This window comes from Eretmochelys imbricata, chromosome 23, assembly GCF_965152235.1.
Source record: "Eretmochelys imbricata isolate rEreImb1 chromosome 23, rEreImb1.hap1, whole genome shotgun sequence".
In the NCBI taxonomy this organism is placed as follows: Eukaryota; Metazoa; Chordata; order Testudines; family Cheloniidae; genus Eretmochelys; species Eretmochelys imbricata.
Genome location: NC_135594.1, coordinates 7,379,023 through 7,401,545, shown reverse-complemented (window position 1 = coordinate 7,401,545; position 22,523 = coordinate 7,379,023). Strand labels below are relative to the sequence as shown.

The window sequence follows — 22,523 nt, the reverse complement described above, 5'->3', positions numbered from 1 at the left end:
GGGGACAGGGGGCGCGGGCTGGCCGTGGGTGTGGCGAGCACCCAGAGCAGTCCCAAACCCAGGGCCGTGCAGCGCCCGCCGTTTGTGTCTCAGTCCCCTGCGAGGCTTTTCTGATCTCACTGCCCTGGGGGAGCCCGTTGGTGAGTTACTGGGAGGGCTCGGGGGCCCAGCTTTATTCCTTTCACTGGCTTTGAGTAGGTGCGAGGTCAGAGGCTCCTGCAGAGGACAAGTTGTCACTTCAGCACTTGCTGCAAGGCCAGGGGAGGTGGCAGGTGACACGGTCCGGCCAGGGGAGGTGGCAGGTGACACGGTCAGGCCAGGGGAGGAGGCAGGTGACACGGTCCGGCCAGGGGAGGTGGTAGGTGACACGGTCTGGCCAGGGGAGGAGCCTTGTTAGTCTGTATCCGCAAAAAGAACAGGAGGACTTGTGGCACCTTAGAGACTAACAAATGTATTTGAGCATAAGCTTTCGTGAACTACAGCATCCGATGAAGTGAGCTGTAGCTCAAGAAAGCTTATGCTCAAATAAATTTGTTAGTCTCTAAGGTGCCACAGGTCCTCCTGTTCTTTTTTCTACCAGAGTAATCCCTTGCCAGAGGGAGTCACGGAATGGGCCCTGGCAGGGAGGTCCCTGGGAGACTCTACTAAAACAGCCCATACTATGAAAACATTAGAGAACATGGGGCTGGGCTATGTACAGGGAAGACACAGTCCCTGCCCTGAAGCATTCATTACCATCTAGAACAAGGCACAACATATTAATAGATTCTATGCCCAGAAGGGACCACTGTGCTCATATAGTCTGACCTGCTGCATTACATAGGTCACGTAACTCCCCTGAATGAATTTCTGTTCGAACTAGAGCAGATGCTAAATGGAGGGAGAAGAGGTCCAGAAGTGGCTTGTGTGGTTACAATGAGCGCAACTGGGCTGCTCCACCTCCTTAGGCAACAGAGGTGGTTGCTAGATTTGCAGTCTCAGGTTTCGCCAGCCCCTCTTGAAAAATCGTGGGCCTGATTTTTGGAGGTGTTGAGTAGCTGAAGCCAATGGGAGAGCTGGGTGCTCAGCGCCTCTGAAAATTCACTGGCCCAAACTTCATTAATGCAGAGTTAGAGTTGTCTAGCAGCATGTCATACCTGTCTGGAATGTCAAATGCACCCAGCCTGAACACGCTGAAACCCAGGGAACACTGAATCCTGATGTCACAGACTCATGCTCTCTCTTGGCTCCATACGTCCCTGAGAGGAACCCCATTCAGAGGGACAGCCCTTCTGGGGGTTCCACTTTGTCTCGGGGGTTAAACCGTAGGCCCCACTGCCTCCTGGAACCATGTCTCTCTGAACCCTAAGCACGCCTGTCTCTCGCCGTGGGCCCCCTTGGAGAGTCCACTCACTCTGAACCCCTGAGGCCTCCACACCCAAAGGGAATAATGCAACCATGATCTCTAGACTGGAGTGACTCTCAGCCAGCGTAAAACAGAAGGGCTTATTGAACGTCTGAACAAAGCACAGGAAACTCTCCGGGCCCTCAGGCCTAGCCTCCTTCAGCACAGTACATCTAGGTCTGTCCAGGCTCCAGGTGGACTCTGGCTGCTCTCTCTCCAGTCCAGAAGCCTCCTCCTTCCAGCCAAGGCATGCTATATCACTGGCCCCAACCGCTCCTCCCCTGTCCTTTATCTTCCATCCCAGGTAAACAAGTCGCTGAGGCCCTCTCTCCTCCTCTGCTGGACCTGGTTGGTGAGGTCACCGGAATCCTTTCTCCTCAGCCCATTGTCTTCCCACTGGCCAGAACTGGCTGCCGGGGCCCCAGCTGCTAGGTGAGGTCATACCTGGTCCTCTGCAACAACAAACCCTCTCCCACCACCTTGTTAAAGATGCAGCACAAAGGGAAACTGAGGCACACACACTATTCATGTAAAACACTACAAAAATCCCCAACTTTGTCACACCTGGTACATCAGCCCTGCACTGCAACCTTCACTTTGTCCCGAGCCACAGGGAATGTACCGCAGGTGGACTCCTGCATGCGCTGCCCTGTAACAAGGCAGAGGAAATGTGCCGTTGATGTGGGGCCCCCCGGGCATATTCTCGCTGCAGCCGTTCCAAACGCCCCCTGCTACACTAGGGATGGCTGCAGTGATTGGTCAGGGATTGCTTGCAGTAGGTGGTCTTGCTGCAATGTGAAAAGTGGGGCATCTGCACGCAAAAGGCCTGGCCCCTGCAGGTCTGGGCTGACCTATGTGGGTTGTGCAAAGAGAGGAGCACAATGGTCTGTGACCATGGGTACATTGTAACAGTGGGAGTCCCAGTGCACTGAAGGGCAGATGTTCCAGAGGGATCCTTAGGACAAGGAGTGGGAACACAGGGCAGCTTTGTGCAGAGTGGTGAAGTGGTCGAGGCCAGGCAGCCCAGACATAGGTAACAGGAGGTGTTCTTATGTCGTGTTCGCTAATGCTACATGGTAACTAACACAAAGTAAAATCTAGTGAAGACAAGGCCATTAATAGGCAAAGGGCAGAGTTAAGGTTGCAGGGCAAGGCTGCTGTAGGAGGCCCTTCCTTAAAACCCTTAGCTTAATGACTAGGGCGCTCATCCTGCACGTGGGAGACCCTAGGGCAAGTCCCCCCTCCTCCTGATGAAGCAAAAGGATTTGAGCAGTGATCTGCCCCCTCAGGTGAGTGCCCACACAGCTCTACGGGGTAGTCCAATATGGGTCTCTCTCAGTCTCACCTATTGAAGTTGTTCCACTTTAAACAAACAGTTGAATAAATCGATATTAACTGGGCCAGAGAAAGAGTTAAAATCATTCTGTAGCCAAGAGGTCAGACCTTGTTCAAACCCCTTCTCCACCTCAGGAGGAAGGGAGACATGAACTAGGTGTAATCCTGGCTGAATGCCCCATCCCCTGGGCTAATTATTGCAAGGGAAAGCTTCTCCCCACCCCCAGCCATTTGTTTCAGGCTCTGCATGCAACATAGACAGCCATGTCCTTTCTTTCCCTGGTTCATGGCTCACTAGCAGACCTAGATGCCTCCCTGCCACCCGGAAGTAAGCACCTATCTTTGAGGGATGCCCCCTCTGGTTGGCTAGCTTAGGCAGCTCCCTGCCTAGTGTGCTGGCTTTGTGGATCACCTTCTCAGGTGCCTCTCTCTCCTCATTGATTGTATAAAGAGCCTGAGCACCTAACTCAGGCTTTGTCGTTCCTGTGATTGTGTAGGCACAGTGACACTCAGCGTTGCAATGCCCAAGTACCTGCGTGCATTCCACATCACTAACATTGTTCTAGTCTAACATTTCGTTCAAACCCTTTCTCCCAGAAGCTCCAACACTTTGAGGGGGCCATGCAGAGGCATGACCCTTTGGTTTGAGTAGATTGAATTAATTATTGTAGAAAGCAGCAAATTATTTTGTGTTTACTTTTCATGACAAACATAAGTTACTGTTTGGGCTGAGGACAGTACCCAGGTGCCACATTCTAGTCAATGTTGACCTTGTGTCAGTTACAATAGGGCTCTCTATTCTGGGTACATTTTCTGTTGCTCAACAACCCTGTGATCATGCCAACTTTGATGAGTCGCAGCTACTTGGTTTTCTTTGATCACACTCAGTCCCATTGTTCAGGAAATGAGGAAGGAGCACAAGGCATAATTACAGCCCCTGAATGCTTCTGCTTCCTAGAATCTTTCATCCGACCTCTAATTAATGCTGTTTGCCTTGGCCAAACATGTAATGCAAAATCTGGGAGTGTGGGGGGCACTTTAGAGCACTTTGAAATATCATCTCTTAAGCCAGAAGCTTTGCTGTCAGAGCAAAACTTCTAGAATGAGCCCCTGCAGAACAGAGGCAGAGAGCAACTAACATGCACAACACACATCCTCAGAGAGCTGTGAAGGGCAGGACTCATGCAGTTCCTGTGTGCTGGGCAGGTTCAATGGCCATAGCATGCCACCTTCAGCCACTCACTGACTCTGATGTCAGGTTATCCACGAACCCTCTGGCTTAGAGCCCCAGTCATCTTCTGGTTCCCATGCAAATGACTTTCACTGGCTCCTCAGCGTGGCTTGGGCCGCAATGGAAGTCCAACTTTTACCCTGTTGCTTCCTCAGAGGGGCAGTGGATGCAGTGTATTATTGGCGACTTTCCAATTTGGAAAGGATCAGAGCTGGAGTTTGAACCTCAAGTGTGGACAAAAAAAAGTGATAAGAACTGTACCATTTTGATGTCACATGATTATTTTAGGGGTGCTGTATGTTAGGAACCCCTGTCTCAAATGTCCTCAAGTTTGGACCATTAATGCTACTAGAGATCCTGCTGAAGATGTCAAGTTTTGTAAAGAAAATCTGAATCTGCACATGGATTTTGTGGATTTTGCACTTAGAAAAACTGACTGTTGAACAATGAACTAGTCTCCACTCATCTCTATAATGGTGCCACCACCTGACTATAGTCACATTCAAGCATTACAAGTTTCGTACCAAACATTAAAATACCAAAACTCAGGGGCCACTTTTGCAAATTTTGGTTTTGAGCCAGATTTTCAGACTCTTATTTGCACGGTATGCACCTGTTTGTTCAGAGCTGAAAGGCAGGTAGGTTAACCCAAAACATCTTGCAACCATGCCTGAAGGTGGGGAGAATCATCCTCCGTCTTACCTGGGGGGCTGCTTGTTGGTCCCACACATGCTGCACACAAAAATGCTATTTTAAAAAAATACTGGATTTTTATTTAATTACATTATTCTTTTTTAAAATAAACCTATTTGAAATGAAATTATTACAACCTATATTAAGGTCTATCATAGAATCATAGAATCATAGAATATCAGGGTTGGAAGGGACCCCTGAAGGTCATCTAGTCCAACCCCCTGCTCGAAGCAGGACCAGTCTAAACTTTCTATGGTCTATTAACATCATTTAAATTAAATAAAAAATAATATTCAAGCAACAACTTTGCTGCCAAAGTTCTAAAGTCAGTCTAGTCACTGAACTGGGGGAGTCCCTGGCTAAGTACTTGGAACAAAGTTTATGGATGTGCTAAACCAGCTTTGGACAGCAGTAGCCTCTTCTGCAGTACATGGAGAATATTTCCCTCACTTTACTTTATTCAACTAGTTCAGTTTAATGACTAGTTCATTCAAAGTCGAGAAACTGAGTGAGACATAAAAAAAACAGCACAGCTTGTTTTCCTCTCTCAGTCTACAGATAAAAATGAGATATGAGGAGATAAAAACTAGATCTAAAATCTTGAAAGACATGGTGACCAAAACCAATCTGTTCAATTCACTAACAACAGATAATACTTCCTTTGGTGAATAAATCAGTTAATTTAAAATGCAAGACATGTTTTGATAAATTTATTTTTTTCTTATGTATCCAGAACATTTAAGGCGGTTTTATTTAATTAATAAATGTAATTAATAACATAAGAAGAATATAGCAGTAGGGATATATTACTGACCACCTGACCAGGATGGTGATAGTGACTGTGAAATGCTCAGGGAGATTAGAGAGGCAATTAAAATAAAAAATTCAATAATAATGGGGGATTTCAACTATCCTCATAGTGACTGGGTACATATAACCTCAGGACTGGATGCAGAGATAAAGTTTCTTGACACCTTAAATGACTGCTTCTTGTAGCAGCTAATCCTGGAACCCACAAGAGGAGAGGAGAGGCAATTCTTGATTTAGTCCTAAGTAGAGCACAGGATCAGGTACAAGAGGTGAATATAGCTGGACCTCTTGGTAATAGTGACCACAATATTATTAAATATTAACATCCCTGTGGCAGGGAAAACACCGCAGTGGCCCAACACTGTAGCATTTAATTTCAGAAAGGGGAACTACACAAAAATGAGGAGGTTAGTGAAACAGAAATTAAAAGGTACAGCACCAAAAGTAAAATCCCTGCAAGCTGCATGAAAACTTTTTAAAGACACCATAATAGAGGCTCAACTTAAATGTATACCCCAAATTAAAAAACATAGTAAGAGAACCAAAAAAGAGCTACTGTGGCTAAACAACAAAGTAAAATAAGCAGTGAGAGGCAAAAAGGCATCCTTTAAAAAGTGGAAGTTAAATCCTAGTGAGGAAAATAGAAAGGAGCATAAACTCTGACAAATGAAAGAGAAAGGAGCATAAACTCTGACAAATGAAGTGTAAAAATATAGTTAGGAAGGCCAAAAAAGAATTTAAAGAACAGTTAGCCAAAGACTCAAAAAGTAATAGCAAAAATTTTTTAAAGTACATCAGAAGCAGAAAGCCTGCTAAACAACCAGTGAGGCCACTGGATGCTTGAGATGCTAAAGGAGCACTTAAGGATAATAAGGCCATTGCAGAGAAACTAAATGAATTTTTTGCATCGGTCTTCACGGTTGAGGATGTGATTCCCAAACCTGAGCCATTCTTTTTAGGTGACAAATCTGAGGAACTGTCCCAGATTGAGGTGTCACTAGAGGAGGTTTTGAAACAAATTGATAAACTAAACAGTAATAAGTCACCAGGACCAGATGGTATTCACACAAGAGTTCTGAAGGAACTCAAATATGAAATTGCAGGACTACAGGTTCTCCCCCACCCGCCCCCCTGCTCTCCTGCTGGTACTAGCTCACCTTAAGTGATCACTCTCGTTACAGTGTGTTTGGTAACACCCATTGTTTCATGTTCTCTATGTATATAAATCTCCCCACTGTATTTTCCACTGAATGCACCCGATGAAGTGAACTGTAGCTCACGAAAGCTTATGCTCTAAGATGCCACAAGTACTCCTTTTCTTTTTGCGAATACAAACTAACACGGCCGCTACTCTGAAACAGGACTACTAACTGTAGTCTGTAACCAATCATTTAAATCAGCTTCTGTACCAAATGACTGGAGGATAGCTAATGTGACGCCAGTTTTTAAAAAGGGCTCCAGAGGTGACCCCAGCAATTACAGGCCAGTAAACCTGACTTCAGTACCAGGAAAACTGGTGGAAACTATAGTAAAGAACAAAATTGTCAGACACATAGATGAACATAGTTTGTTGGGTAAGAGTCAACATGTTTTTTTGTAAAGGGAAAGCATGCCTCACCAATCTACTAGAATTCTTTGAGGGGGTCAACAAGCATGTGGACAAAGGGGATCCAGTGGATATAGTGTATTTAGATTTTCAGAAAGCCTTTGACAAGGTCCCTCGCCAAAGGCTCTTAAGCAAAATAAGCAGTCATGGGATAAGAGGGAAGGTTCTCTCATGGATCGGTAGCTGGTTAAAAGATAGGAAACAAAGGGTAGGAATAAATGGTCAGTTTTCAGAATGGAGAGGTAAATAGTGGTGTCCCCCAGAGGTCTATACTAGCTCCAGTCCTATTCAACATATTCATAAATAATCTGGAAAAAGGGGTGTCATAAATATAAAGGGAAGGGTAACCACCTTTCTGTATACAGTGCTATAAAATCCCTCCTGGCCAGAGGCAACATCCTGTTACCTGTAAAGGGTTAAGAAGCTTAGCTAACCTGGCTGGCACCTGATCCAAAGGACCAATAAGGGGACAAGATACTTTCAAATCTTGGGAGAGGGTAAGACTTTTGTTTGTGCTCTTTGTTTAGGTGGTTGTTCTCTCTTGGGACTGAGAGAGGCCAGACAGAAATCCATCTTCTCCAACCCATCCTAATCCAAGCCTCCACTATTGCAACCAGTAGAGGTAAGCCAGGCAAGGCGGATTAGTTTATCCTTTGTTTTATGTGAATTTTCCCTGTGTTAAGAGGGAGGTTTATTCCTGTTTTCTGTAACTTTAAGGTTTTGCCCAGAGGGGGATCCTCTGTGTTTTGAATTGGAATACCCTGTAAAGTATTTTCCATCCTGATTGTACAGAGGTGGTTTTTACTTTTTTTTTTTAAATAAAATCCTTCTTTAAGAACCTGACTGATTTTTCCATTGTTCCAAGATCCAGGGGTTTGGGTCTTTGATGATTATCCAATTGGTTAGGATATTATTCTCAAGCCTCCCCAGGAAAGGGGGTGTGTAGGGCTTGGGGGGATATTTTGGGGGAAGACGTCTCCAAACAGTCTCTTTCCCTGTTCTTTGTTTAAAACGCTTGGTGGTGGCAGCATACTGTTCAAGGACAAGGCAAAGTTTGTACCTTGGGGAAGTTTTTAACCTAAGCTGGTAAGAATACGCTTAGAGGGCCTTTCATGCGGGTCCCCACACCTGTATCCTAGAGTTCAGAGTGGGGAAGGAACCCTGACAAGGGGTAAACAGTGAGATGGCAAAATCTGCAGATGATACAAAACTACTCAAGATAGTTAAGTCCCAGGCAGATTGCAAAGAGCTACAAAAGGATCTCTCAAAACTGTGTGACTGAGCAACAAAATGGCAGATGAAATTCAGTGTTGATAAATGCAAAGTAATGCACATTGGAAAACATAATCCCAATTTACCAGCAGGACAGTGGGGTGGGAGGAGGTATTGTTTCATATTCTCTGTGTATATATAAAGTCTGCTGCAGTTTCCACGGTATGCATCTGATGAAGTGAGCTGTAGCTCACGAAAGCTCATGCTCAAATAAATTGGTTAGTCTCTAAGGTGCCACAAGTACTCCTTTTCTTTTTGCGAATACAGACTAACACGGCTGTTACTCTGAAACCTGTCATAATCCCAACTATACATATAAAATGAGGGGGTCTAAATTTGCTGTTACCACTCAAGAAAGAGATCTTGGAGTCATTGTGGATAGTGTTCTGAAAACATCCACTCAATGTGCAACGGCAAACAAAAAAACGAACAGAATGTTGGGAATCATTAAGAAAGGGATAGATAATAAGACAGAAAATATCATATTGCCTCTATATAAATCCATGGTACGCCCACATCTTGAATACTGCCTGCAGATGTGGTCACCCCATCTCAAAAAGATATATTGGACTTTAAAAAGGTTCAGAAAAGGGCAACAAAAATTATTAGGGTTATGGAGCATCTGCCATATGAAGAGAGATTAATAAGACTGGGACTTTTCAGCTTGGAAAAAAGACGACTAAGGGGGGACATGATAGAGGTCTATAAAATCATGATTGGTATGGAAAAAGTAAATAAGGAAGTGTTATTTACTCCTTTTCATAACACAATAACTGGGGATCACCAAATGAAATTAATAGGCAGCAGGTTTAAACAAAAGGAAGTATTTTTTCCACACAATGCAGTCAACCTATGGAACTCCTTGCCAGAAGATGTTGTGAAGTTCAAGACTATAATGGGGTTCAAAAAAGAACTAGATAAATTCATGGAGGATACGTCCATCAATGGCTATTAGCCAGGATGGACACGGATGGTGTCCCTGGCCTATGTTTGCCAGAAGCTGGGAATGGGCAACCAGGGATGGATCACTTGATGATTTCCTGGTCTGTTCATTCTCTCTGGGGCACCTGGCATTGGCCACTGTTGGAAGACAGGATACTGAGCTAGATGGACCTTTAGTCTGACCCAGTATTGCCGTTCTTATAGTCTTAAACTTTTTAAAATGCTGTTTTATGATTTTTTAATTTAATTCTAATTTCCATCCACATGCAGCTGGAAACATATCACAAATAAAAAACTAATCTAGTAAAATGTGTCATTCACCATTTTCTCACAAAACAGAAAAATGTAAAAATTAAGAATCGGAATAAATATATGTTAAGCTATCTAATTGCATAAACGTGTATCTTAAAGTCTATGAGTAATATAGTATATCTCCCTGGTTAGCAACAAGTAACACCCATTTTAGTGTAAAAACTATAATTAGTTGCAAATCAACATGTTTGAATGGTTATCAGCGTATGAGATTCAACCTATCCTTAGGAAAAGAACTGAAGAGTACAAATGCAAAATAAGATGAAAATTGATTATTCAAATCAAGATTTCCTGCTTGCTGATGGAAATCATGGTTACAGTGAATGATTTAAATGGCTTTGATTTAAATCAATGTAACCCGTTTACCTAAGGCCCTTATCTGACCCACAGCACTGTAGTATGAGCACCTTTGTATGGAGCCTCACCACCCCATTTTGAGACAGGGAAGTGCTATATCCACAGTGTGCAGATGGGGACTTAAGGTGCAGAGACTGAGCAGCACACTCTGGATTGAGCATGCAGCATTAGGGGTCCAAAACCGAGGGTTTTAGCTGTAGCAGCAGAGACTCATTTAATGGCACATAAAATAAGAGATTAAAGCTATTGCCTCCCCCACCTCACCACACCCTCAAGTAGTTCAGCTCCCCAACGCCTCCTGCCCCACTATGCCCCCTCCGGCTCAACTCCCCCACTAAGTATGCTCCCCCCGCTCAGCTCCCTCCAGCCCCACTACACCCCGCCCCCGCTCAGCTCCCTCCAGCCCCACTACACCCCCCCAGCTCAGCTCCCTCCAGCCCCACTACGACCCCCCCAGCTCAGCTCCCTCCAGCCCCACTACACGCCCCCCCAGCTCAGCTCCCTCCAGCCCCACTACACGCCCCCCCAGCTCAGCTCCCTCCAGCCCCACTACACCTCCCCCCCAGCTCAGCTCCCTCCAGCCCCACTACACCTCCCCCCCAGCTCAGCTCCCTCCAGCCCCACTACACGCCCCCCCCAGCTCAGCTCCCTCCAGCCCCACTACACGCCCCCCCCAGCTCAGCTCCCTCCAGCCCCACTACACGCCCCCCCCAGCTCAGCTCCCTCCAGCCCCACTACACGCCCCCCCAGCTCAGCTCCCTCCAGCCCCACTACACGCCCCCCCAGCTCAGCTCCCTCCAGCCCCACTACACGCCCCCCCAGCTCAGCTCCCTCCAGCCCCACTACACGCCCCCCCCAGCTCAGCTCCCTCCAGCCCCACTACACCTCCCCCCCAGCTCAGCTCCCTCCAGCCCCACTACGACGCCCCCCCAGCTCAGCTCCCTCCAGCCCCACTACGACGCCCCCCCAGCTCAGCTCCCTCCAGCCCCACTACGACGCCCCCCCAGCTCAGCTCCCTCCAGCCCCACTACGACGCCCCCCCAGCTCAGCTCCCTCCAGCCCCACTACGACGCCCCCCCAGCTCAGCTCCCTCCAGCCCCACTACGACGCCCCCCCAGCTCAGCTCCCTCCAGCCCCACTACGACGCCCCCCCAGCTCAGCTCCCTCCAGCCCCACTACGACGCCCCCCCAGCTCAGCTCCCTCCAGCCCCACTACACCTCCCCCCCAGCTCAGCTCCCTCCAGCCCCACTACACCTCCCCCCCAGCTCAGCTCCCTCCAGCCCCACTACACGCCCCCCCCAGCTCAGCTCCCTCCAGCCCCACTACACGCCCCCCCCAGCTCAGCTCCCTCCAGCCCCACTACACGCCCCCCCCAGCTCAGCTCCCTCCAGCCCCACTACACGCCCCCCCCAGCTCAGCTCCCTCCAGCCCCACTACACGCCCCCCCAGCTCAGCTCCCTCCAGCCCCACTACACGCCCCCCCAGCTCAGCTCCCTCCAGCCCCACTACACGCCCCCCCAGCTCAGCTCCCTCCAGCCCCACTACACGCCCCCCCCAGCTCAGCTCCCTCCAGCCCCACTACACCTCCCCCCCAGCTCAGCTCCCTCCAGCCCCACTACGACGCCCCCCCAGCTCAGCTCCCTCCAGCCCCACTACGACGCCCCCCCAGCTCAGCTCCCTCCAGCCCCACTACGACGCCCCCCCAGCTCAGCTCCCTCCAGCCCCACTACGACGCCCCCCCAGCTCAGCTCCCTCCAGCCCCACTACGACGCCCCCCCAGCTCAGCTCCCTCCAGCCCCACTACGACGCCCCCCCAGCTCAGCTCCCTCCAGCCCCACTACGACGCCCCCCCAGCTCAGCTCCCTCCAGCCCCACTACGACGCCCCCCCAGCTCAGCTCCCTCCAGCCCCACTACGACGCCCCCCCAGCTCAGCTCCCTCCAGCCCCACTACGACGCCCCCCCAGCTCAGCTCCCTCCAGCCCCACTACGACGCCCCCCCAGCTCAGCTCCCTCCAGCCCCACTACGACGCCCCCCCAGCTCAGCTCCCTCCAGCCCCACTACGACGCCCCCCCAGCTCAGCTCCCTCCAGCCCCACTACGACGCCCCCCCAGCTCAGCTCCCTCCAGCCCCACTACGACGCCCCCCCAGCTCAGCTCCCTCCAGCCCCACTACGACGCCCCCCCAGCTCAGCTCCCTCCAGCCCCACTACGACGCCCCCCCAGCTCAGCTCCCTCCAGCCCCACTACGACGCCCCCCCAGCTCAGCTCCCTCCAGCCCCACTACGACGCCCCCCCAGCTCAGCTCCCTCCAGCCCCACTACGACGCCCCCCCAGCTCAGCTCCCTCCAGCCCCACTACGACGCCCCCCCAGCTCAGCTCCCTCCAGCCCCACTACACCTCCCCCCCAGCTCAGCTCCCTCCAGCCCCACTACGACGCCCCCCAGCTCAGCTCCCTCCAGCCCCACTACGACGCCCCCAGCTCAGCTCCCTCCAGCCCCACTACGACGCCCCCAGCTCAGCTCCCTCCAGCCCCACTACGACCCCCCCAGCTCAGCTCCCTCCAGCCCCACTACGACCCCCCCAGCTCAGCTCCCTCCAGCCCCACTACGACCCCCCCAGCTCAGCTCCCTCCAGCCCCACTCCACGCCCCCCCAGCTCAGCTCCCTCCAGCCCCACTCCACGCCCCCCCAGCTCAGCTCCCTCCAGCCCCACTCCACCTCCCCCCCAGCTCAGCTCCCTCCAGCCCCACTCCACCTCCCCCCCAGCTCAGCTCCCTCCAGCCCCACTACACGCCCCCCCAGCTCAGCTCCCTCCAGCCCCACTACACGCCCCCCCCAGCTCAGCTCCCTCCAGCCCCACTACACGCCCCCCCCAGCTCAGCTCCCTCCAGCCCCACTACACGCCCCCCCCAGCTCAGCTCCCTCCAGCCCCACTACACGCCCCCCCCAGCTCAGCTCCCTCCAGCCCCACTACACGCCCCCCCCAGCCCAGCTCCCTCCAGCCCCACTACACGCCCCCCCCAGCCCAGCTCCCTCCAGCCCCACTACGACGCCCCCCAGCCCAGCTCCCTCCAGCCCCACTACGACGCCCCCCCAGCTCAGCTCCCTCCAGCCCCACTACGACGCCCCCCCAGCCCAGCTCCCTCCAGCCCCACTACGACGCCCCCCCAGCTCAGCTCCCTCCAGCCCCACTACACCTCCCCCCCAGCTCAGCTCCCTCCAGCCCCACTACACCTCCCCCCCAGCTCAGCTCCCTCCAGCCCCACTACACCTCCCCCCCAGCTCAGCTCCCTCCAGCCCCACTACACCTCCCCCCCAGCTCAGCTCCCTCCAGCCCCACTACGACGCCCCCAGCTCAGCTCCCTCCAGCCCCACTACGACGCCCCCAGCTCAGCTCCCTCCAGCCCCACTACGACGCCCCCAGCTCAGCTCCCTCCAGCCCCACTACGACCCCCCCGGCTCAGCTCCCTCCAGCCCCACTACGACCCCCCCGGCTCAGCTCCCTCCAGCCCCACTACGACCCCCCCGGCTCAGCTCCCTCCAGCCCCACTACACGCCCCTCCGGCTCAGCCCCCTCCAGCCCCACTACACGCCCCTCCGGCTCAGCCCCCTCCAGCCCCACTACACCTCCCCCCCAGCTCAGCTCCCTCCAGCCCCACTACACCTCCCCCCCAGCTCAGCTCCCTCCAGCCCCACTACACCTCCCCCCCAGCTCAGCTCCCTCCAGCCCCACTACACCTCCCCCCCAGCTCAGCTCCCTCCAGCCCCACTACGACGCCCCCAGCTCAGCTCCCTCCAGCCCCACTACGACGCCCCCAGCTCAGCTCCCTCCAGCCCCACTACGACGCCCCCAGCTCAGCTCCCTCCAGCCCCACTACGACCCCCCCGGCTCAGCTCCCTCCAGCCCCACTACGACCCCCCCGGCTCAGCTCCCTCCAGCCCCACTACGACCCCCCCGGCTCAGCTCCCTCCAGCCCCACTACACGCCCCTCCGGCTCAGCCCCCTCCAGCCCCACTACACGCCCCTCCGGCTCAGCCCCCTCCAGCCCCACTACACGCCCCTCCGGCTCAGCCCCCTCCAGCCCCACTACACGCCCCTCCGGCTCAGCCCCCTCCAGCCCCACTACACGCCCCTCCGGCTCAGCCCCCTCCAGCCCCACTACACCTCCTCCGGCTCAGCCCCCTCCAGCCCCACTACACCCCCTCCGGCTCAGCCCCCTCCAGCCCCACTACACCCCCTCCGGCTCAGCCCCCTCCAGCCCCACTACACCCCCCCCCGGCTCAGCCCCTCCAGCCCCACTACACCCCCTCCGGCTCAGCCCCCTCCAGCCCCACTACACCCCCTCCGGCTCAGCCCCCTCCAGCCCCACTACACCCCCTCCGGCTCAGCCCCCTCCAGCCCCACTACACCCCCTCCGGCTCAGCCCCCTCCAGCCCCACTACACCCCCCCCCGGCTCAGCCCCTCCAGCCCCACTACACCCCCCCCGGCTCAGCCCCTCCAGCCCCACTACACGCCCCCCCGGCTCAGCCCCTCCAGCCCCACTACACGCCCCCCCGGCTCAGCTCCCTCCAGCCCCACTACACGCCCCCCCGGCTCAGCTCCCTCCAGCCCCACTACGACGCCCCCAGCTCAGCTCCCTCCAGCCCCACTACGACGCCCCCAGCTCAGCTCCCTCCAGCCCCACTACGACGCCCCCAGCTCAGCTCCCTCCAGCCCCACTACGACCCCCCCAGCTCAGCTCCCTCCAGCCCCACTACGACCCCCCCAGCTCAGCTCCCTCCAGCCCCACTACGACCCCCCCAGCTCAGCTCCCTCCAGCCCCACTACGACCCCCCCAGCTCAGCTCCCTCCAGCCCCACTACACGCCCCCCCAGCTCAGCTCCCTCCAGCCCCACTCCACGCCCCCCCAGCTCAGCTCCCTCCAGCCCCACTCCACGCCCCCCCAGCTCAGCTCCCTCCAGCCCCACTCCACCTCCCCCCCAGCTCAGCTCCCTCCAGCCCCACTCCACCTCCCCCCCAGCTCAGCTCCCTCCAGCCCCACTACACGCCCCCCCCAGCTCAGCTCCCTCCAGCCCCACTCCACGCCCCCCCAGCTCAGCTCCCTCCAGCCCCACTCCACGCCCCCCCAGCTCAGCTCCCTCCAGCCCCACTCCACCTCCCCCCCAGCTCAGCTCCCTCCAGCCCCACTCCACCTCCCCCCCAGCTCAGCTCCCTCCAGCCCCACTACACCCCCTCCGGCTCAGCCCCCTCCAGCCCCACTACACCCCCCCCCGGCTCAGCCCCTCCAGCCCCACTACACCCCCTCCGGCTCAGCCCCCTCCAGCCCCACTACACCCCCTCCGGCTCAGCCCCCTCCAGCCCCACTACACCCCCTCCGGCTCAGCCCCCTCCAGCCCCACTACACCCCCTCCGGCTCAGCCCCCTCCAGCCCCACTACACCCCCCCCCGGCTCAGCCCCTCCAGCCCCACTACACCCCCCCCGGCTCAGCCCCTCCAGCCCCACTACACGCCCCCCCGGCTCAGCCCCTCCAGCCCCACTACACGCCCCCCCGGCTCAGCTCCCTCCAGCCCCACTACACGCCCCCCCGGCTCAGCTCCCTCCAGCCCCACTACGACGCCCCCAGCTCAGCTCCCTCCAGCCCCACTACGACGCCCCCAGCTCAGCTCCCTCCAGCCCCACTACGACCCCCCCAGCTCAGCTCCCTCCAGCCCCACTACGACCCCCCCAGCTCAGCTCCCTCCAGCCCCACTACGACCCCCCCAGCTCAGCTCCCTCCAGCCCCACTACACGCCCCCCCAGCTCAGCTCCCTCCAGCCCCACTCCACGCCCCCCCAGCTCAGCTCCCTCCAGCCCCACTCCACGCCCCCCCAGCTCAGCTCCCTCCAGCCCCACTCCACCTCCCCCCCAGCTCAGCTCCCTCCAGCCCCACTCCACCTCCCCCCCAGCTCAGCTCCCTCCAGCCCCACTACACGCCCCCCCAGCTCAGCTCCCTCAGCCCCACTACACGCCCCCCCCAGCTCAGCTCCCTCCAGCCCCACTACACGCCCCCCCCAGCTCAGCTCCCTCCAGCCCCACTACACGCCCCCCCCAGCTCAGCTCCCTCCAGCCCCACTACACGCCCCCCCCAGCTCAGCTCCCTCCAGCCCCACTACACGCCCCCCCCAGCTCAGCTCCCTCCAGCCCCACTACACGCCCCCCCCAGCCCAGCTCCCTCCAGCCCCACTACACGCCCCCCCCAGCCCAGCTCCCTCCAGCCCCACTACGACGCCCCCCCAGCCCAGCTCCCTCCAGCCCCACTACGACGCCCCCCCAGCCCAGCTCCCTCCAGCCCCACTACGACGCCCCCCCAGCCCAGCTCCCTCCAGCCCCACTACGACGCCCCCCCAGCCCAGCTCCCTCCAGCCCCACTACGACGCCCCCCCAGCTCAGCTCCCTCCAGCCCCACTACACCTCCCCCCCAGCTCAGCTCCCTCCAGCCCCACTACACCTCCCCCCCAGCTCAGCTCCCTCCAGCCCCACTACACCTCCCCCCCAGCTCAGCTCCCTCCAGCCCCACTACGACGCCCCCAGCTCAGCTCCCTCCAGCCCCACTACGACGCCCCCAGCTCAGCTCCCTCCAGCCCCACTACGACGCCCCCAGCTCAGCTCCCTCCAGCCCCACTACGACGCCCCCAGCTCAGCTCCCTCCAGCCCCACTACGACGCCCCCAGCTCAGCTCCCTCCAGCCCCACTACGACCCCCCCAGCTCAGCTCCCTCCAGCCCCACTACGACGCCCCCAGCTCAGCTCCCTCCAGCCCCACTACGACCCCCCCGGCTCAGCTCCCTCCAGCCCCACTACACGCCCCTCCGGCTCAGCCCCCTCCAGCCCCACTACACGCCCCTCCGGCTCAGCCCCCTCCAGCCCCACTACACGCCCCTCCGGCTCAGCCCCCTCCAGCCCCACTACACGCCCCTCCGGCTCAGCCCCCTCCAGCCCCACTACACCTCCTCCGGCTCAGCCCCCTCCAGCCCCACTACACCTCCTCCGGCTCAGCCCCCTCCAGCCCCACTACACCCCCTCCGGCTCAGCCCCCTCCAGCCCCACTACACCCCCTCCGGCTCAGCCCCCTCCAGCCCCACTACACCCCCTCCGGCTCAGCCCCCTCCAGCCCCACTACACCCCCCCCCGGCTCAGCCCCTCCAGCCCCACTACACCCCCTCCGGCTCAGCCCCCTCCAGCCCCACTACACCCCCTCCGGCTCAGCCCCCTCCAGCCCCACTACACCCCCTCCGGCTCAGCCCCCTCCAGCCCCACTACACCCCCCCCCGGCTCAGCCCCTCCAGCCCCACTACACCCCCCCCGGCTCAGCCCCTCCAGCCCCACTACACGCCCCCCCGGCTCAGCCCCTCAAGCCCCACTACACGCCCCCCCGGCTCAGCTCCCTCCAGCCCCACTACACGCCCCCCCGGCTCAGCTCCCTCCAGCCCCACTACACCCCCCCCCCGGCTCAGCTCCCTCCAGCCCCACTATACCTCCCCCCCCCGCTCAGCTCCCTCCAGCCCCACTACACCCCCCCCCCGGCTCAGCCCCTCCAGCCCCACTACACCCCCCCCCCCCGCTCAGTTCCCTCCAGCCCCACTACATCCCCCCCGCTCAGCTCCCTCCAGCCCCACTACATCCCCCCCGCTCAGCTCCCTCCAGCCCCACTACATCCCCCCCCCCCGGCTCAGCCCGCTCCAGCCTCACTACACCCCCCCCGGCTCAGCCCCTCCAGCCCCACTACACGCCCCCCCGGCTCAGCCCCTCCAGCCCCACTACACGCCCCCCCGGCTCAGCTCCCTCCAGCCCCACTACACGCCCCCCCGGCTCAGCTCCCTCCAGCCCCACTACACGCCCCCCCGGCTCAGCTCCCTCCAGCCCCACTACACGCCCCCCCGGCTCAGCTCCCTCCAGCCCCACTACACGCCCCCCCGGCTCAGCTCCCTCCAGCCCCACTACACGCCCCCCCGGCTCAGCTCCCTCCAGCCCCACTACACGCCCCCCCGGCTCAGCTCCCTCCAGCCCCACTACACGCCCCCCCGCTCAGCTCCCTCCAGCCCCACTACACGCCCCCCCGCTCAGCTCCCTCCAGCCCCACTATACCTCCCCCCCCGCTCAGCTCCCTCCAGCCCCACTATACCTCCCCCCCCGGCTCAGCTCCCTCGAGCCCCACTACACCCCCCCCAGCTCAGCTCCCTCCAGCCCCACTACACCCCCCCCCCGGCTCAGCTCCCTCCAGCCCCACTACACCCCCCCCCGGCTCAGCTCCCTCCAGCCCCACTACACCCCCCCCCGGCTCAGCTCCCTCCAGCCCCACTACACCCCCCCCCGGCTCAGCTCCCTCCAGCCCCACTACACCCCCCCCGCTCAGCTCCCTCCAGCCCCACTACATCCCCCCCCCCCCCGGCTCAGTTCCCTCCAGCCCCACTACACCCCCCCGCTCAGTTCCCTCCAGCCCCACTACACGCCCCCCCAGCTCAGCTCCCTCCAGCCCCACTACATCCCCCCCCCCGGCTCAGCCCCCTCCAGCCCCACTACACGCCCTCCCCACCGGCTCAGCTCCCTCTAGCCCCCCGAGGCTCCACTATACGCCCCCTCTCGGTTCAGCTCGGGCTCGGCAGCCCTCCCCCGACCTTGAGTCACGCCCCCAGCTCAGACCCACAGCTGGAAGTGGCCGGGACTCCCCCCGTGAGCGACAGTCACATGACCAGATCATCATATGATCCGCAAAAGGGGCGGGCCCGGGAACAGCTTCTCGCGAGAACAGCGGAGGTATCGGCGCAGCAAGATGGCGGCGCCGGAGACAGTGGCGGTGCTTCCTGGTTCCGGCCCGGAGCAGGTAGCGGCGCCGTGGAGCGTCGCCGGGCCCCTGGAGCCTCCTCTTCCTGGGCCGGGGTCGGTTCCCCGGCCCCTCAACGGCTCCCCTCGGGGTCGGCTCTGCTCGCCGGCCGGCTCCGCTCCCCGCTTCCTGCCTCCCCTGGCCGGGCTCGGCTTCCCGAGCTGCTTGGCTCCGCTCAGCCGCCCCCCGTCCCCCACGCGTCCCTAGGCTGGTCCCAGCTCTGCTTCCCGCCTCCTCCTGCCCTTGCCACGCGGGCCTCGGCTCCGCTCCTCGGACGCCCCCTCCCCTCTCCAGCCTCCTCCCTCCGCTCCCCCCCGCCGCCTCCTTCCTCCGCGCCCCGCTTCTGAGCCCCTCAGTCCCCTTCCTCGCCAGGCTGCCCCGACTCCGCTCCCAGCCTCCTCTCCCGCCCGGGGTCCTCTCCCTGGGCTGCCCAATTCCTTCTGCTATGGCCCGGGCCCTTCATCCATGGGAGCTTTCGTGTTGTTTCCCCCTGCTGGGTCCAGACTGGGGCTCTGGGCTCCCCGCGGCGGCCCTGGATGGGGGCTTGTCCTGCGTAGACAGCTGGGGATACCACCTGGCACTGCCCACCATGTGAGCGTTTTCCACCAGCAATACAAGATAACCTGCTGCTTACCAGCCCGTCTCCGCTCCTCCCTCCAAAGCAGGTAACGAGTAATGGAACCGCAGCGGGGGCCCCGACTGCAGAGACCCAGCAGCAGAACCAGCCCCAGCAACAAGCTCCCAATGCCTGGCAGGTCATCAAAGGAGTGTTGTTCAGGTGAGCCCTGGCTGATTCCCCAGCTGCCCTCTTCTCATCACGTATTAAAAACATGATGTTAATTTAAATTTGGCCTCTGAATCCCTTGTCCCTGGCTGTAGGTGCTCTGACAGTTATTACAAATACATTTAATAACAAAACAGCAACAGATCCCAACCTCTTTTAAAAACTGCCATTCAGGAAGGAAACATGGACAACTAAAAACTCCCACTCCTCTGGTCTCCTCAGAAACCCACAGCCCAGCCACTGCTGCAAGAGCAACACATTTTCTGGGCTGAGACAAAGATATAAATTTGGGGTCATCTGTTTACTGATCGCCCTTCACCCGCAGTTCAACTCTTCATCCATCAGCTCTGCCACCAGTTTCATATCACATAGAATGCTGCGGTCCGCCACATCTGAGATCTCTTGGGCACCTATTGAACATTGCCTAACACTAGTCTCTGGGACTTCTCCAGGTGGAAGGGAGAAGAACAAAGCCACCTGAGTTCAGCTTTTTCACTCTACCATGCACTCTAGTTGAGAGACTAATGCCTCATGATCTCGTATTGGCACAGGCACCTGGTAATCTGTGACATACCCAGGTCACAGCTCTAGTTGTGAGTGTGAGGCATCGAGCTACTTTGGAATGTCTTTTCCATTGTCATAACCAAAAATGGAAATTTAGATATTAGTCAGTCACTGGAGAGACTGTCAGCATCAAGTGAGAGCTTTTAAGCGGAGTCCGAAGAGATGTTTCCACTAGAGCAGTGAGCATCCTGCCCTTCTCTAAGTAGATGTTAATGTTCTCAACTAGCCTTCAGCAGCACTGAAGGAGGAGATAAAGTATGGGTTGGGTAGAGTGTCGTTCCAGGACATCCAGAATCTGAGTGAACAACACTGGTCAAAACAAAAAGAAAAGGAGTACTTGCGGCACCTTAGAGACTAACCAATTTATTTGAGCACAAGCTTTCGTGAGCTACAGCTCACTTCATCGGATGCATACCGTGGAAACTGCAGCAGACATTATATACACACAGAGATCATGAAACAATACCTCCTCCCACCCCACTGTCCTGCTGGTAATAGCTTATCTAAAGTGATCATCAAGTTGGGCCATTTCCAGCACAAATCCAGGTTTTCTTCCCCCCCCCCCCCCCACACACAAACTCACTCTCCTGCTGCAGGAGAGTGAGTTGGGGGGGGGGGTGGGGGGGGGCGGAGGGTGAGAAAACCTGGATTTGTGCTGGAAATGGCCCAACTTGATGATCACTTTAGATAAGCTATTACCAGCAGGACAGTGGGGTGGGAGGAGGTATTGTTTCATGATCTCTGTGTGTGTATATAATGTCTGCTGCAGTTTCCACGGTATGCATCCGATGAAGTGAGCTGTAGCTCACGAAAGCTTGTGCTCAAATAAATTGGTTAGTCTCTAAGGTGCCACAAGGACTCCTTTTCTTTTTGCGAATACAGACTAACACGGCTGTTACTCTGAAAACTGGTCAAAACGTGACTGGAGAGAGCCAAGTGTCCTGTTTATGTGGCTGCAGACAGTTCTAGCTAAATCTACTCAGTTTTCTTGGGAACAGGAAGGCTTCACAGCAGCCAGCCAGTGTGTGGAAAGAATGTGGGTTAATCAGGTTAATTGCTAACCTGAAAGAAATTGCTGCTGGAGGTTTTGCAGATGCAGTAGAGTTTTTAAAAAAAAAAATTCTTAACTTTTGCATGGCCATTGTGAAAGAGTGAGTATGTGTGTGTATATATATGTGTATATATATTGACATACATGATCAGCTTCAGATGAGATTTTTACCACTGGTGGTGGTGATGATGAGAGCAGTTTAATGTGTGTGAATTGAGAGTTGTGGGCTCTAATATTTTGAAGAGGAAAGATGTAGAGTCAGGAGCATTGGAAATACAGGGGAAAAATAAAATATAAGTCCCATGGGAACGGAAATAGCTTAGGTTAAAGATTCCTATGCAGCTTGATGCTGTTTAGCTCCCAGTCCCCAGAGTTAGAACAAGTCTTTTACAGACTAGACAATCTTTCCAGGCTGGTGTAGGCCCCTGCCATGCTTCTAAATTAACGTCATTCATTTAAGACTGGAACAGGCTTCTGTTTTAGACAGGTTCCCAGGCTAACAGTCTTAAATTAAACTCCAAGCTGGAGAGGTGATCCTGGCAATTACAGCCAGTAAAACCTAACTTCTGGTACCAGGCAGATTGGTTGAAACTATAGTAAAGAACAGAATTATCAGACACACAGGTGAACATGCTTTGTTGTGGGAAGAGTCAACATGGCTTTTATAAATGGAAATCATGCCTCACTAGTTTATTAAAATTCTTTGAAGGGGATCAACAAACATGTCAATAAGGGGGATACAGTGTACTTAGACTTCCAGAAAGCCTTTGACAAAGTCCCTCACCAAAGACTCTTAGGCAAAGTAAGCAGTCATGGGATAAAAGGGAAGGTCCTCTCATGGATCATTAACTGGTTTAAAAAATAGGAAACAAAGGGTAGGAATAAATGGTCAATTTTCAGAATGGAGAGAGGTAAATAGCAATGTCCTGCGGGGTCTGCATAGCAACCAGTGCTGTTCAACAGATTAATAAATGATCTGGAAAAAGTGAGGTGGTAAAATTTGCGGATGATACAAAATTAATCAAAATAAGTCAGTCCAAAGCCGACTGTGAAGAGTTATAAAGGGATCTCACTAAACTGGATGACTGGGCATCAAAGTGGCAGGTAAAATTCTTTAAGTGCAAAGTAATACACATTGGAAAACATAGTGCCAATTATACATACAAAATGTTGGGATCTAAATTAGCTGTTACCATTCAAGAAAGAGATCTTGGAGATATTGTGGGTAGTTCTCTGAAAACATCTGCTCAATGTGCTGCAGCAGTCAAAAAAGCTCAGTGTTAGGAACTAGTAGTAAAGGGATAGACAATAAAACAGAA

General features: G+C 55.9%; 1 protein-coding gene and 1 long non-coding RNA gene across 3 annotated transcripts in view; both read left to right on the top strand.

The window, feature by feature from the left end:
- Positions 1-18: 18 nt before the first annotated feature.
- Positions 19-7,873, top strand: LOC144278747 (uncharacterized). Its single transcript, XR_013348629.1, has 3 exons — positions 19-140; positions 1,689-1,816; positions 7,587-7,873. It is a non-coding gene; the product is annotated as an uncharacterized LOC144278747 (long non-coding RNA).
- A 10,812-nt stretch (positions 7,874-18,685) lies between these two features.
- CLPTM1 (CLPTM1 regulator of GABA type A receptor forward trafficking) overlaps positions 18,686-22,523 on the top strand; it is a 46,741-nt gene continuing 42,903 nt past the window's right edge. The window contains exons 1-2 of one of the 2 annotated variants that reach the window (XM_077840715.1): positions 18,686-18,805; positions 19,468-19,583. In XM_077840715.1, the coding sequence (XP_077696841.1) occupies positions 18,686-18,805; positions 19,468-19,583 (236 nt within the window). The remainder of the gene's footprint in view (positions 18,806-19,467; positions 19,584-22,523) is intronic. The other variant, XM_077840716.1, reaches the window with a different exon arrangement.